Below are 17,225 nucleotides of genomic sequence, written 5' to 3' on the forward strand. Positions count from 1 at the left end.
CATAGGAAGGCTCAGAGTTAAACTAAAACAAAGGATTTGAACTAAAACTAGAGAAGCAAACAGGACCCTAATTAATGAGTTTGCTAACTGTCCTTCCCATGAGGTCAGTATCATTTAAAAAGCATACATTTGAAATATGCTTCTTTCCCTGAAGCTGCCAGGCACACTGACTATGCCCTCCTTAACCACAGAGGTCAAAGTTGTATTTTCTATCACCATACTTAGTAGCATAAGTGCATGGTTTGCTGATTGGTTTCTTTTGTGCTTCTGCTTAAATTTAAGGCTGGCGGCAGGAAATTGAGACCAGAGAGTTGAGAAACTTTACTAGCTACAGTGGGCAGACATAATCATGAGGCAGAGGCTTTGGGAAGAAATTATTACTATGATTCCTATTGGCTCAGCTTCCACCAAATGACTTGCATTAATAACAACTTATGCCCCACCTGGTTATCTATGTTGCCCATCACCCACTGTTGTGTTATTTTTACTATTCTGCATCAACAAATTAAATCCCAGTTTGATATAATACACTGTAAAATGATATGTCCAAAGCCAATGGCTTAATAGAAAGCTGGGCGAGGGGATTAAAATGCACTAACACATGACTCAAAAAATGCATTTTCAAAGAAAAATCTGGATGTGTCTAGATGTTCTTGAAGTATTTCTTCCACCTGCCAAAAATGCACTCCTAGGATTGTGTTACTAGGCACTCTTGAAACCTGGTAGAGTAACTCACTAGTGTGCTTAGAAATTCCCTAACACATCTAGTGTGGTATGGATTTTGTATCCAGGAAAACTTCATTAAGTTGATAGTGGTAAGTTGTTTCTATAATTCAAAGCAACTGTTATTCTTTAGCAAGACACTCTATTGTTCTGTAATAAACAAATTGAAAAATCCAATGATGGTGGATTTGAATCCATATTTTTTTTCAGTCCTTTGCATTTTAAACTAATAGAGTTTTATATATTTATTTTTCTTACTTTTTTTAAACAGATGAAAGGGGCTTGGGAAAAAATCACTAAGAACACAATCTCTGTACAAGTATCACAAAAAAAGGTTGAAAAGTTTTTCAGTAAACGTTTTTCATAAGAAAAAGACAAAAACGTATTTTTTTTGGATTTCCTTAACAGCACATTTTTAAGTTACTTGACTAGAAAGAAGTGGACACTTAAATATGAAATTGGAATATTTTCAACTCTTTCATCTGAGCTGTCTACAATTTTGCTTACTCTAGTCCGAAAGAAGTATGAACCATAATTTTGTTCTAATTTTGCTAGAATATCCAGAGCTATGTCAGACCAATAGGCTAATCTGATTTTTTAGGACATGGATCATTCTAATCCATGACCATATGATAAATGAAGGAAAGGAAAGCCCAGTAGGATGCTGTCAGGAAAATGCTGAAACAAGTCCAGAAAAGGTTGAGGGGGAGGGTACCTCTATCTCCAGTGAGGTAAATGCTGGTGAGAAGTTGGGGGAGAGACAGGCAAGAATAGAGAAGAAAGATAGGATTTCCTTTGTACTAGGTTTCCTAGTTTCTTTGAATGTGCAAGTCAGGTGATCCACATATAATCATATAATTCTTCAATTATATGAAATTTTAGGAAGGGGCAACAAAGCGGATGGTGGATAGAGTTGGCCATCAATTTGCTATTTTGTTTTTTAATCCATATTTGAAGGCCTTTTCCTATTGGATAACTCTTCCTATTTCATAGTATTGTTGAGAAGAATTAGTCGATATATTTTGAAAATGTTTGATTTCTATAAGCATTAATTCAAAGATGTTGTCCCTACCATATAACACCTTAGTCTAAAATGGCAGGCAACCATATGAGAAATGTACTTCAGATGCAGTCAAAATGTTATTTGTGTATATTTTATTGATTTTTTTTGTTCTGTTAAAAAGGAGTTACCACATGGCATTCCTCCAGAGACACGTTGTTTTATATATTCCTGTGGTGGAAATTCTTTGGGACTTAGTGATGAAAAATGAAAAGGAGTTTGTTGCATCACACTTAATATTGGTGTTAATTTTTGTTCTCCTAATCCCATTTTCTAGCAACAAGTAAAACTACCACTCTTTCAAAAAACATCATTCAGTCAAAAACTATCATCAAGCTGTCCAAAATTTACTATTAGATTTCCTTTTTTAAAGGCATTATTCCCTGTAAAATATGAACATCCCTGGGAGAAGTCATACACTAAGTCATTAATCAAAAACACCTTACTATGAACGAAATTTATCACACTCTGCTAATGTGACAGCTGAGAGAGAAATGTAGTTTCTTTTTTTATTTGTTTATTTTGGAGGGGTGGGAGCAGAGGGCAGGTACAAGAGGTTCTTTTTCTCCCAAAGGCATAAATTTGTCTGAAATCAGCCCTAGTTACAGAAAGCAATGAGGCTCCTTATTCCCTCAAAGGCCTTGGAAGGTAAGGGAATGAGAGCTTTAGTGTGAATAGCTGATTATTTACAAGTATATTTTCTTAGATATAATACATTTAAATCATTTCAATAAGTAGAAAAATATCTACATTGTGTACATATAAACTAGCCTTTATGAACTACAATAATTTAAACATCACACAATATGTATACTTAAAGAAACAGAATGGAAAAAAGTTAGAAAAGTCTAATCTATACTGCACTCAGCCAATTACATATAATTCATACTTAATGGTATAAAGAAAGGTAAAATATATGGTCCTTGCCTTTAAGAAATTTACAACCTAGTTTGGAAGACAAGTATAACATATATAATTAGAGAAAATCTAAGGCAGCATATAAATCAAGGACTGAGTTTTCGACTACTGTCAATAGATAAAATAGGTGCTTGGAAATGGGAGAGATTTCGGTAGTCTGGAACATTCAGAGAAAGTTCATGGAAAAAGTAAGATGGAGACCCTGAGTATCAGGTAGGATTTGGTCAGTCAGTGATTACTGAACTGTAACTGGCATGGTAGAACAAAAGGGATTTCTTATTGAAAAGTAGTGATAACTAAGTTTATATATGTAGCAAGGAGCTGGATAACAGAAAGTCTGGAAAGTTGAGCAGAGGATTTGGTGCCTGGTGATGTTAGCGGCATGTGTATGTGTGTGGAGGGGTACTGGATTTCAAAAAATGTGGGTTATCACACAAAAGATAGATAAGATAATGACATGAAAACATTGCTTTGCAGGATTAACTGTCCATATACATCATAAATTTTATAAAGGAGCTCAAAATATATTCTACAGATGATAGTTAATTCATCTTAACATTTCATTGAGGCAAAGGAAATTTAGCTTTTATTATTCCTCATTTCATAAATAATTTGTTCAAGGTCACTAAATAAATGAAAGCCAGAATAAAAAACACAGTATCACAATGTTCAATGTTTCTTAAGCACCTTCTAAATAATATTCTCTCATTTTCTATGACTCAAGCAAGGGAGGTAGATGATGGACCTTTGTTGTCAAGTGCCATTTCTAGACCCTCATTAGTGTTCAAGGCACATATCCTACCACACCCAATTACTGTTTACTCTTCCTATAGCCTATAGCCCCCTGATACCATACTTTCTAACCACCCCCAACTTTCTCAGCTAACAGTTGTCTTGGATTATTCTGTCCCAGATGGTCTTCTGCCATTATCATTAGCATACTCAACATTTCTGTATCAACTGCTCACCAGTAGGACAATGGTTTGAGTTTAATCAATGCAAGGTGATGCTTTCTTTCCACTTATACCTCAAATTGCAAAACTGATTATTACCTTCAGAAGGTACAAGGGAGGTTAGAACTTCACATACTAGATTCTGGCACCAAACCCAAATCCTTTTCTCCAATTTAGGTTTCACGATGAGAGTAAAAAAGTTAAGGAATTCCCCTCAGTTAACTCCCTCTGGATCCTGACACATTTTCTCTTCCTCCCATGCACCTTAAAGTCACTGGTCCTTTCCTTACAAGCTGATCCTTCACTTATACTTCCTATCTCATGAGGGCCCTCACTTAAACATATTCTCTCTGTCATTATGACCTTCTCCCTCCTGGTGGCTCATATTCTTCAGTTTCAAGAAAAGAGACTAGCATATAGTAAATGCTTAGTAAATGTGTGATAAATGACTAAAGCATCAAACCTACATTTTCAAGTATTTGCTGAACAATTTTTGAAAACAGCTTGAGGCATACTGATATACAAAAATGTATAATTTAATGTATACAATTTGATGAGTTTGGACATAAGCATGCATGTGTGGAAACCATCACCACAAGCAAGATAATAGACATGTTCTATATTTTAACTTTGTCATCCCACTGTTACCTCAAACCTAACAGAAACTAAAAAGAAGTAAAGCAACAAACCTATTTCCACTCAAATATTTATTATCTTATGATGTAAGACATGTTTTTCTTTGATGTTTTCAGTTATAAATCATAGTTAAGTTGAAGATATGTCCCCTTAATCAGAAATCATTAACTTCCTACTAGATCTGGCTCTTCTCCATGACTTTCCAATTATTTAAGATATATCATAATTCTCCCAGTTCCCCATATTAAATACTACAAAAGCTTATATTCCTCTTTCTTTAACTGGCTAATTATTAAATCTGGTAATCATATTTTTTTCTTCGTAGTATTAGATATATGGAAGGCAGTTAATGCAAGGTCCATTACATCTGGACAGACATGATTGTCCCACTAAAATAGCCTCAGTAGATCAAATGGCCTCAAGTCTCTCAATTATCTAGATCATCCATTAATCCAATGTTGAGATTGCTCTTCCTATATATAACTTTGTTCATTGAGTCTTATTCAGAAATGTATAATGTCTAGTCCACAGGCCAAAATTCTTTCTTAGAAGTCAAGAACCATTATAATCTGGAGCTAATAAAATTTTCCAATTTTACCTTCTATTATGTCTCTAGAGGAATTCTTCATCATAGTCCAAGTGATTTTTATCCCATTCTCAAAGACTGTGTGCACACACATATTTGGCATGTGTGCCCTTCCTTGTCTACATGCATTTTCTCAGAATTTTTCTCTGCTTGGAAATGCTTTCCTCAATATAGATCCTAACAACAATCCTTTGGGGTCAGTTTATCATCTGTAAATCTTCAACTCTTCCACTCAGAAAATTCTATTATAGAGTATTACATATTTTGCATTAGTTGATATTTCATGTGTTAGATTTAACTCCCTGACAACATTTTAAGATTTTTAAAGGTGGAGATCATTTAGTATATGTACTTCTGTATCCTTCCCAGAACCCAGTAACTAAGTTCACCAATGCAAGCCAATGTTTTCTACCTCTTAGACAGAAGTCTTCAATAAAGTGTTCATTAATCCTTAAACCTCATTTCCATCTCAAACCTCAAAGCTGAAACCATTAAAAAATAGTACCAATTTGATCATATTTAAAGATACATGAAAGCTAATTTTTAAATTCTTTAGCAAGAACTTAAAAATTATTTCACAAGAGACATAACATAGAGCACAACATAACTTAATACTCCAATTCAACATTTAACTTTATTCTCCTACCTACATTTTATAAAATATTTAACAACCAGTTTAGAATACTTGCCTTTAGAAATACCAATGCAGGTTCTAAGGGGAAATAACAAACTCAAGTATGATTTATAACTAAAAATTTCAAAGAAAAGAACATGTTTTAAATCATTAAAGAGTAACTATTTCAGTGGAAAGAAACAGGTTTATTGATTCATTTTTTTTTAAAGTTGTGCTATTAAAAAGTTGTGCTTTAAATATTTTTTAAGAGTTTAGCTCCTGGTATGGAAAATTCCTTTAGTTATATACTAAAGAAGTAAGCACAAATTAAATACAAAAAATTCATATCCTTGACATTTGGTGTAATGTGGCAAAAATGTTCATTACCACAATATTAAGAAATATCAACAATGAGTTTGAATAACTAATTCATAAGGAAGAGTTTAAACTGGACCAAATCCTGGGTTTTCTTTCGTCACTCCAAGTTTCTTTTCTATTTTAAACTAGTGGCAACAGAAATTTCTTTGTTTGAAAGTCAGGAATGCTGGAAGTCTTAAGTGATAGAACAGGTAGCTCAGCTTCTACTTCACATCTCTCCTGGGGCGGGGGGTGAGGGGGAGAAAAACACTGTGGATAAAGTAATTTTGTTTTTATTTCTGGAAAAATCATTTTTTCCATCAATCTTCATAATTCTCTAAAATAAACTGTTAAAAAGTTATAGGCCAGGCGACCACTTCACCCTGATTTGTGGAAATACTTACTATACATTAATTTCAAGAACACATGGTTAATCCAAGTTTTTTTTTTTTTTTACTAGTCTAAAGGTCCAAAAGTTACTCCTAACTCTTTAACAAAACTCTAGGGGAATTTCAAAAGCTCATGATATATTTCTGCATCTCATCTGCAATATTTTTGAACAAAAGAATAGTAAAAGAAATCTAGGCTCAAGTCACACTGCATGCCGTCAAATTTATTTTTAGAGTACTATACAATTTTAACTGTGGAAAACATTTGTGTTGCACCAAATGCTTAAAAACTACATATACAAGAAAATGGAAATAAGAAGTTAAGAATTTACCATTTTTATTAAGACAGAGAAAGTGACAAAAAATATTTCTCTCTTCTTTGCTAATATTGAGATGATTGCACTCTACAAATTAGGTTGAACAAAGTAATCACAACTTTGGGAAGGCATAAAGTGAAAGGTAGAATTTATCATTTAAAATACATGATTCATATTCTAAACCATTTTAATTAACATTTAGAAATTCCAGAGATAGGGAACTCAGATAATTCAACAAAGCTGGGAGCAGTAAGAAATACTGAATAGCAAGCAGTTCCTAAACCATATAAATCAAATAAAGACAAATCAAATAAGGACCAGAAACCATATAAATCAAATAAAGTCAAGACAAATGAAATAAACCCCAGAAACTATTTTCTCCTTAGTACACAGATTTTTTCAGCACACAGAGTTTTTCATAATCACAAACTTGGTAAAGGGGAGGCACTCACTCTGCTGACAAATACAAACGGACTCTCCAGCACACAATGGAGAGGAAAGCTTGGAGACCAACTTTACCTCTGTAAAGATCTTCTCTCCACATAATGGAAAGAAGGGTACAGTGAGAAAATTTTCACACTTTCTTCCACATCAGACAGAGCAAAACTGTAGTGTTGCAAACTACTAATTCACTTAATACAATCAAAGGCAGAACTGAATGAATGGGGTGTGGAGCAGGGCCCATGGGGGAAAGAGGGGGGAAGTGGGGGTGTCCTGAAAAGAAAAAAAAATTGGGAGGGGGCATTTTGTAAAGCTTGAATGGATTAACCTTTTTAGAAGCCCTAATATTTCTTATTTTCCCTTTTCTTCCTCTCTCTTTTTTTTATTAAATACACACTGACTTCCTGGGACTAAACTTAGACTTGCTCTATACTTTATTCAGCTAAATGGCCTGGTGCTTAGGGACACACTGGAGCCCTTAGATTAGATATATGGCTAACACAAATGGTTCTTTTTTGGGGGGGAGTATCTTAAGAATAACTTTTTTGTGACCATGTATAAAATGTGACCGATTGCTTAAAAAAAGATTAATTTCATGCATCAATTAGCAGTAAATTGAGGCCCCAATGAAATATAAGCTATTTACTAATGAAAAAAAAAATTGAACTTGGAAAAAGTTTGCTTTCACATTTTTAGAAGATAATGAGAGACTGAGGCTTTAGTGTTTTTAGCCTCTATTCATAAGTAGGTTGTTTAGGCTATGTGACAAAGGAAAAAATAAAACGTGAATGCTTAAAAGTTAGTAGACTTGGATAACATTTAGTAGATAGCTTGAAATGCACCGATTAAAAACAGTAATAGCATAAAAAGTATGGATATAGCTATTTCTTCTTTAATAAAATGAAAATATAATAAGGGGGCTGGGTAGATAGATCTCCAGTAAGAAGTTGAGTCCCATTGCAACAGTCCCTTATCCAGTACAAAAAGCTTCCTTTAACCACTTGCAACAGTCACCTTGTGGGAAAGGCAGAGGAGGGGGCTAGAGAGTCATCTCCTAGGTGACTCTGATATGGGATCCTACATTTCTCACACCGAACTATGGGTCGGGCCAGGTGGGGGAGCGAGTTACAACTTCGCCCTTAAGCTGCACCAAAAAGGGAAACGAAGTCACCTCGCGCTTCACTCTGTGCACACAGGAAGAGCCCAATTCAATGTCGCCGCCAACGACACCCTCTAGTCTTGCTCCGCCCCAATTTGTATGTGTTGGGAGTGGGGGGGGGGGTGTTAGGGGGTGGGGGAGTAGGCACAACTTGCGTTTTATCCCACAAATTCAGAGGCACCTCCGTCTTTCCCAAGTTAAGTTCTCCCTCCTCCAGTGCCCAAGGGTATCCTTTCAGCAGGCGCAGGTGTCTCACTCTGGCCTATTTTTATAACCGCCCCCCATTCCGACATCGACGAGCGCCCCAGTCCTTCCCCGCCTTCCCAGCACAGGGCACCACTGAGCCTGAACACCAGAAAACACTTAGAGCCCAATTCCCAGGTCACCTGGCCAGAGCGCCCGGCCCTGCCTTCAGGGGAGCCCTGGGGCCGCCTTTCAACGCCAGTGCCCAAAGCAGAAGGCTCCCAGGCAGTCACGTGGGTGGCAGGGGCCGCCTGAGCTTCCTCACCTGCATCCCGGGCACTCGGACAGCCACCGGTGAGTGGGCCATGAAAGCGACTGCTGCTCCGCACTGCTTCTGTGGTGGTGGCGCCTTGGGCTGGGACTGGCTCCTCCTCCAGGGGTAGCTCTGCGGCCCTCCCAGGCTTTTCGACCCGGGCCTGGAAGGACACACAGAAGTGGGGTTACTGGGCTAGTGGCGCGCAGCCACGGGCTGGGAGGTGGGCATTTCGCGGCGGGACTCCCTGGGACTCAAGTCTACCTTTATGGCGCCCCCCGGCCGCTGTTGCCGCCGCCTCTGCTGGTGCTCCTACTCCTTAATTCGGGGCGCTGTGTGTGGCGGTGGCTGGGACCTGGGCTCCAGTGATGCCGCTTGTCTGCGCCTCGCCGCTTTAGGAAGAGGAGGTGGAGGCGCCCCAGCAACCCGCCCGCTCGGCGGGGCTGGTCCGGGAGGCGGTTGGGGGCGGTTCCATCATTGGCCCTGCCCCCGCTCCGCAGCCGGGCGGTGTCGAGACTAAGACTCAGTGAAGGGGTTTGCCTGGGGTTGCTGGAGCCTGAGAAGGTGGAGACTCTCCAGACACGCGGAGGGGAGAACCCAGGGACTGGGGCGCCTGGAACTCAGCTCGGCCTGGACAAAGAATGGAAGAGTTTGGGTGACTCTGGGAGTAAGAGGACGTCCCAGATGCGGCCACGTTGCAGGCAGGCGTGCAAGGCTGGGGCACACGAAGCCTGGGAGACCTCTTGAGTTGAAACCTGGGGAGTGCTGGCATCCTGAGCTGGCCAAGGGTGGGGGCACAGAGAACCACTGATTTAGTGGACCCTTGCCTAGTTCCGGAGTCGGGTATCCCCAGCTTGGGGCCCTCACGCCTTGGGGCAGATCCACAGCCACTCTCCTGCTTTCCGGATTCCCTGCCCCCAGACATGCTTCAGGCGACTTAAATCTGAGGCTACCCCTACCTCTTGTGATATCACTTGGTGGGGGGCAGCCAGACTGGGGGTTCTCTTCATCACAAATTCTGCAGGTGTAAGAGAGAGGTAACTTGGAAAACAGATGATTCATCCGCAGAAATTTTAATGAGAATAATAGAGGTATGGGAAATGAGATTGGATCAGTGGCAGTACATATTACTGGACTCAGCATACACAGCAGTGGTTTTAGCAACTCCCTGCCTCCACCCCATGTTAGGTTCCACTCCAAGAGGGAGTAAAGCTCTGTTGAGCGTACCCTAATAATAACAGTAACAATGATAATAACACCTACAGGAATATCATTATGAAGGGACCTCTGGGAACCCACAGGGGTTACTTATATTTTTAAAATGTAATATCCAAGTGCTAGTTTAAAATGAGGATGAAATTCCCTATCTTGCAGGTTGTTACAGGTCTGTACACAACATAATGTTGGGGCTCTAGTAGACACGCATTTCTTTTGTTCCTTTGGAATCTTTCTCAAAAGATAGCCTATTATTGTTATCAAAATTGTTACTATTAATGGATGCCATTGTCTTTCTACCAGAGACTGCTAAATAATATACGTATTACCTTGCTTAATCTTTACAAGGGCCCTCAGAGGTCATATAGGCCCCCCCCCCCCCCACACACACACATTTTACAGACTTTTTTAAAAGGCTCAGTGAGGTTAAATAATTTTATTTTTAAAAAATATTTTTTATTGATTTCAGGGAGGAAGTGAGAGTGAGTGAGAGATAGAAACATAAGTGATGAGAGAGAATCATCGATCAGCTGCCTCTTGCACACTCCACACTGGGAATCAAGCACGCAACGCAGGCATGTGCCCTGACCAGGAATCGAACAATGACCTCCTAGTTCACAGGTCAAAACTCAACCACTGAGTCACCCTGGCTGGGCAGGTTAAATAATTTGATGTAAAATTTCACACAATTAAGAAGTGGTAAAGCTTGGAATTAAAATGCAGGTATCTCTAACTTTTAAGATCTATTCTGTTAACAAATTTTAAGTATACAAAATAGTATTGTTAACTATAGTTACTGTGCTGTACATTATATTCCCAGAACTTATTTATCTTATAATTGGAAGCTTGTACCCTTTGACCGCCTTCACCAATTTTCCTCATCTCCTGCCCCTGGCAACCACCAATCTACTCTCTGTATAAATTTGGTATTTTTTAGATTCCGCATATTTGTATTTCTCAGTCTGATTTATTTCACTTAGAATAATGCTTTCAAGATCCATTCATATTGTTGCAAATGGCAGGATTTCCATCCTTTTTATGGGTGGGTAATATTCCATTTAATGTATATACACCACATTTTCTTATCCATTCAGATGATAAAATATGTAATTGCATTTCTTTTACTCCTTGTTTCCCAAGTCCAGGCCCTCACTACTTATAATATGATGATAGTCTCCAATCCAGTCTCTATTTCCACTAGCTCAGCTTACACTTAATTATGCCACACTGACAAGAAACCTGCAGTGTGACCTAAACTTAAATGTCCATAGAAATTCCCTGGGATTATCTTTATAGTGCAGATTTTCACTTAGCAACTCTGGAGTGAACCTAAGATTCTGCATTGCTAACAATTTCACAGGTGGTGTCAATGCTGCTATTCTTAGACCACACTTTGAGTAACAAGGGTCTGAGTCAAGTTCCATTAGGTAAGGTTCATCTCAAATCCCATCCCCATTGAGCCATCCTTGTTGCTCTAAGCCCTCCTTCAAATTTCTCCTATTGCATGTCAGTGGAAGCAGCACTCACATTGTAGTTTTTCTCTTATTTTATGCATTTCATTTGTTTAGTTTGCCCAACACGATTAGTAGGTCCCTGAGGCCAGACATCCAACTTCCCTTACATAAGGATTATTCAGGTAGGATGCCAACTCTCAATGGGCAACATTCTTGTCAGTTTGGATCATTGCTGTATCCTCAGAGTCTAGGACAGGGTGATACTTGTAGTGGGTAGAGACCAGGGATGCTGCTAACCATCCTCCAATGCACATGACAGACCTCACAACAATGGATTACCCAGCCCAAAATGTCAATGGTGCCAAGATTTGAAAATCCATGTTCCACACTCTTTGAATTAGGGGTCACTAACTAAGAAACAGACTTAGGGATCACTGTTCCCTGAGGATTTCAGTTCAATGTGGTGGCTGTTCCTCTTCCAAAACAACAACAACAAAACCCACAAGATATTGGGCTGCATCAAGGGGGTACTGGAAACAAAACAGTATTTTGTATTAAATATCACTTTTGTATTAAATCATAGATCACCTGCCCCAAAGAGTGAATACTACTTAATGAAAACTAATATTGAAAAGAAAATAACTTTAAGAAAATGTAATGGTTTGTTTAAAAAATGTTCAATCATGGAGCATATTCTAATGTACCAGGCATTAGCTAGGAACATTCAAATGTGATACCTCATTGAGATAAATTTGACTTCTTATTCCACTTTACAAAATTTAAAAGTGGGTTTTCATATTTTAGACTTTCATATTTTGAGCCTAATAACTACTTTGAGTGTATAAATTATATAAACGTATGAAGTTTAAGGGAAAATTGATACAGTCATCTGGATTTCTTTTAATTATCTGTTTATTTAAAACTAAAGGAACTTATCTGAGTAATTCTAGAAGCTCATGATCCAGTGATAAGAATTAAAGTTACTGGACTCTACTAACATTTGAAAGGACAACATTCAAGAGTCCCTTTTATCTTTTTAATTTTTTTTTTTTTTATGTAACGGCATGTTTGATAGCTCAGATCTCCTCTTTACTCTCTGTGGGTATCAAATTGGAAACCAGATGTTGTATCCTTGCTATTGTTCTAGCAAAGCAGCCCCAGGGAAAACCTATTGAATCGATTCTTGGTGAAGAAGCATTAAACCTATGTGATTGCTTCTCCTGAGTAACCTTGCACCTTTTTGGGATTGCACAATACCATAGTATCATTTAAAACAAACAAATTAGAACAACATTTTTCTTGCTAGCTTTACTTCCTGATGTTACTGAGGTGAATAGAGCAACAGAGGAGGTGGGGGGAAGCAGATGCTGCTTAGGTGGTTTCCTGCTTATAACATTTCTTTACATATAGCTTACTCACTTTGAAATATTTGCATTTAGTGACCCCAAAAAATTAAGGAGCTCATAATTTCTTGCCTTTACCAATTGGTTACAAAACTGAGAGAGGAAAACATCATCCAGACAATCTCATTCAGATGTAGAGGTAGGAGTCAAAAGATGCAATGTTAAAGAGAATCTTCCTGGTTTCAGTTTTCTGCATGCCTAAACTCTCACAGAATTGCACTGTTAATCTTTAAATGCCATGGTCCCAAGGTGAAAGGCTTCAGAAGCCTAAATGTACTCATAGTTGTTTCAGTGGTGAAAAAACCACTGTCTGCTACACCAGTCATCCTATAATGATAGTTTTGTGTTGCCAAGGAGGGACATGAAGAGACTGGGGAGTTTCTTAGAACAGAGTCTTTGGGTGACTAGACTTTTTGTAATGAAGTCAGGTAACTTCTTTGTGCTCTTCAGTGTGCAGTTTTTAGTCACAGGAGAACCTTTCATGTGCTTCCATGAAGTGATGTTAAGCAAACAATTTGGGTGATATTTTCCCCTCTGAATTAACTTTTTAAATGTCTTGAATTGACCACTTGTTCTTTAATTTGTAGGCTTCTCAAGAAAACAGTTCTAGTCAAAGGTGGCAGTTAAAAACAGGAAAAAAAAACTGGCAGTTGAGACCAAATAGGAAGTGACTATGCCATCAGCTCACACTGAGGAAAAGGAAGTTGTTGCCAGGACCTCTAAGAAAGGCAGTTGTGTAAAATTACCACCCTTCAACTTGCTTGCTGAAGTTCTGTCGCTGTGGTAAAAGCTCTCATAGTTATATTACTGCTGTACTCTAAAGAACATGAACAGAGCAGGAGAATAACAGGCACCCCTTGCAGGACTGTTATCGGGGACTACCAGAAGTTTCTGGGGCAGAAGCTCAACATTGTACACAAGCAAAGCTTCCACCTTACTCATTTTTATCCCTGTGCTAAATAGATATTTTAAGATTAGTTAAAATTTAATATGTTATACCATGGGAACCACCACAGGATCCAACTATAGATGGTGATGGGATTTTTGCTGATAAATAGAAGACAACATGTCTTTTCATATTTTCAGTTGGACCCCAGAGCCAACCTAGGCCACACCACATTTCCCTTGTTCCTTTCTTTTCTCCTCCCTTCTTTTCCTTCTCACATATTTCTTGAGCACAGTGCCAGGAACTGTGCTATAAGGGCTGGGAATACAAATAAACACACGAGTTTGCTTTCTCACAGAACACAATAAAAAATAGGGAGCACTAAAATGATACATGATTAGCCTTAGTGGTTGAGCATTGATCTATAAACCAGAAGGTCATAATTCGATTCTCAATCAGGGCACATGCCCAGGTTGTGGGCTCATTCCCCATTGTGGGGTGGGGGTGGGGGGGGGCGTGCAGGAGGCAGCTGAGCCATGATTTTCTCTCATCATTGATGTTTCTATCTCTCACTCCCTCTCCCTTGCTCTCTGAAATAAATAAAAATATGTTTTATAGAAATGATACATGATTATAGTAGTAGTATATGAAAAAATGCTATAGCAACAGGCACAAAAGAGAAATTCATTTTACCTGTTTAGATTCTGGAAGGCTTTACAAAGGAGGTGATGTTTGAGCTAAGCCTCGAAAATGAGTAGGAGGTAGCCAAGTAGAGAAATGGGGAGAGAGAGTAGAGAAGAGAGGGAATTCCAGATAGAAGAAACATCATGAACAAATGCCTAAACCAGGCATGTGAATCGCTCATTACCTGATGACCTGATTAAAATATAGATACTGTGCTCCATTTGTATAGATTCTGATTTTGTAGGTCTTAGATTGAAAAATCAACAACTCCCAGGTGATTATAATGTGTCCTCTTAGTTATGAACCACTAACTTAGAGAAATGACAGTTTTCTTTCAGGACTAGCTGTTTGGTTTAACAGGCAGAAACAGAGCACATGAGGCATCCATCAGCAATGAGTTTGGAAGGAGAAAAGTTTGAAAGGAGAAGATTGTGAGCGTTTATGTCATTCTAAAGACTTTGGACTTAATGTCGTAGGCTCCTAGGAGTACTGAATGGTTTTAAGGAAGTGAGAAATTTGCTCCAGATTTGTATTTAAAACAAAAAAAAGAAAGAAAGAAAAAGAAAGAAAGAAAGAAAGAAAGAAAGAAAGAAAGAAAGAAAGAAAGAAAGAAATCAACCAACCAAACAAACAAAAAATCCTCTAGTTTGTACATAAAAGATAGATTGGATATGGAAGAGACTAGAAGCAGAGGTACCTATTAAGAGGCCATTAGTAGGCCACTGTAGAAGTACAGGAGAATGGCTGAACTAAATGAATGGGTGTGAGAATAAAAAGGAAGGGATAGAGTCCAGAAATAATTTGGAGGTGGAATCAAAAACATTCAATAGATTGGATCTGGACAGTATCAAAGGGAGAGGTTTAAAATGCCAGAGACATCTAATTTAGGGAAATGAGAAAATGTTGATGCCTAGAACTAAACCAGGGAATACAGGAGGACCAGATTTGGGGGAAAGATAAGGAGTTAAATGTGGGTACACTGAGTTTGAGATGCCTAAGTGATGATATCTAAGTTATGATCTCTAGAAAAAATGGAAAATCTCAGAAGTCAAATTGAAAACATAGATTTGATAATTGTGGATAGAAATCCTTTGAAACCTCATAGCAAGGTGTCAATAAAGAACATAAAAATAGAAACCAAGTAGAAACATTCCCTTCCTATTTAGAAGATCACTTCTTGAATAATTGTCCTATGTTTTGGTCCAGTCAAATGCTGCCTGTGCCCACTGACATCATACCTATCTGCAGAGAGCCTACCATTGTTTCAAAGTAATAATTGTTGGTCTCATGTCTGTAAGATTGTATTAGTAAGTATTTCTGTTGTGTTCTGTATATATAGACTACCCTTTGCATGCATGATAATGACAGTAAAGGAAGGCATTGAATAAAGGATAGAAATTATGTGAAAAGATCTAAATGCTATCTTGCCAGGTTTTCTGGGATGGTTTCATTGCATGCAACTGTAAAATAGATTATTGTGCAACAGAACAATTTGTATTATATTTCCCCTCCTACACTCAAAAGAAAATGAGGTGGGAGATGACATGCGTGCCTGGTTTCATGAAGCCAAGTTAGTGTCTTCCACATGGAAAAAAATAGGAACAATTTATTGCAACATAAAACACAGATTACTGGCAAAGCCATGATATTTGCCTGCTGTGAAAGTGCACAGAAACTTCAGCTAACATTTCTCCAATTTTTCAGAATCATTCATGCTTTTCTGGTTCTTCCATTCTTTCTGTGCTATTGACTTTTTATGAAACTTCACATATCCCTATAGTTTACCATATGTGAAGTAAGCATTAATGGCTAAATGCCAACTTGAAATTAACATAGATAAATCATGCTTTCATATAAATTGTGAAAATAATGGTAGACATTTACAATCTGAGATCATGAAAGCAGATACAAATAGATTGTATTTTAAATGTTTGTACAATGCATTTTATTATGTATTTGGATTTTTCTAAGGTGTTACAAGAAACTGAAATATACCAGCTCTTAAATTTTAATGTTATATTTGCATGTTGTCAATATAAAGATTCCTGCTATGCAAATATAGAGAAATGAGTGCTTACTATGTTGTGGAGGATATATTTAGTTCATAAAATAAATATAAAAAATATATTTTCTTATTTTTTTCAGACTCTCAAAGCATAAAAAGGTTATTGCTGTATGGAAAGGTCATTTCTATGAACAATAACAGAAGAAACTGTTTCTGGGTTGTAAAGTGCTGGTTATTGAACATGTTTCCTAATAAAAACATAAGGTATTCTATGTGAATATACATAACAATTCACTTCAGTATCACTCTTCTACTTTGGTTCTGCACATAGTAAATGAGGTATAAAGTAATTATTTAATTGTCCTTTTTAAAGCAGAAGCCCAAGTCAAACTCATATTAATGTAAATAGAGGGGTTAGCTAATTATAAGAGTTATCATTTACATAATGCTTATTCTGTGTTCAGAATGGCTGCAATTTACATATATTCCCATCTAATCTTCACCAGAACTCCATGAGCTTGGTACTACTATCATAATGTCACTCCCATTTTACAGTTGAACAAACTGAGGCACAGAGAAATTAACTCATCCAAGGTAGGGTTGCCAGATAAAATATAAGATGCCCAGTTAAATTTGAATTTTAGATAAGTGATGAGTAATTCTACATGAGACATATTTATACTGAAAAATATTATTTATCTGAAATTTAAATTTAACTGGCTCTCCTGTATTTTTATTTGCTAAATCTGACAACCCTACAAGCCAAGGTCATACGGTTATTAAGGGGTGGAGCCAGGATTTGAACCCAGCAAGTGTGATTATAAAGAATGGAGCATAGAGTGATTCATTATCCATATGTGGAATATTGAAAAAAGTAAAGACTAATGGATACATCCTGAACAGGATGATAGGTCTATAAGTTTTAATTTA

The 17,225-nt window shown here is 37.7% G+C and overlaps 1 protein-coding gene across 2 annotated transcripts in view; it reads right to left on the bottom strand.

The window, feature by feature from the left end:
- STK26 (serine/threonine kinase 26) overlaps positions 1-9,056 on the bottom strand; it is a 68,561-nt gene extending 59,505 nt beyond the window's left edge. For both annotated transcript variants that reach the window (XM_054708015.1, XM_008153879.3), the window contains exons 1-2: positions 8,913-9,056; positions 8,661-8,811 (exon numbers count right to left, since the gene is read on the bottom strand). In XM_054708015.1, the coding sequence (XP_054563990.1) occupies positions 8,661-8,702 (42 nt within the window). In that variant the 5' untranslated portion in view covers positions 8,703-8,811; positions 8,913-9,056. The remainder of the gene's footprint in view (positions 1-8,660; positions 8,812-8,912) is intronic.
- Positions 9,057-17,225: the final 8,169 nt, after the last annotated feature.

This window comes from Eptesicus fuscus, chromosome 1 (genome assembly GCF_027574615.1).
Source record: "Eptesicus fuscus isolate TK198812 chromosome 1, DD_ASM_mEF_20220401, whole genome shotgun sequence".
Lineage (NCBI taxonomy): Eukaryota > Metazoa > Chordata > Mammalia > Chiroptera > Vespertilionidae > Eptesicus > Eptesicus fuscus.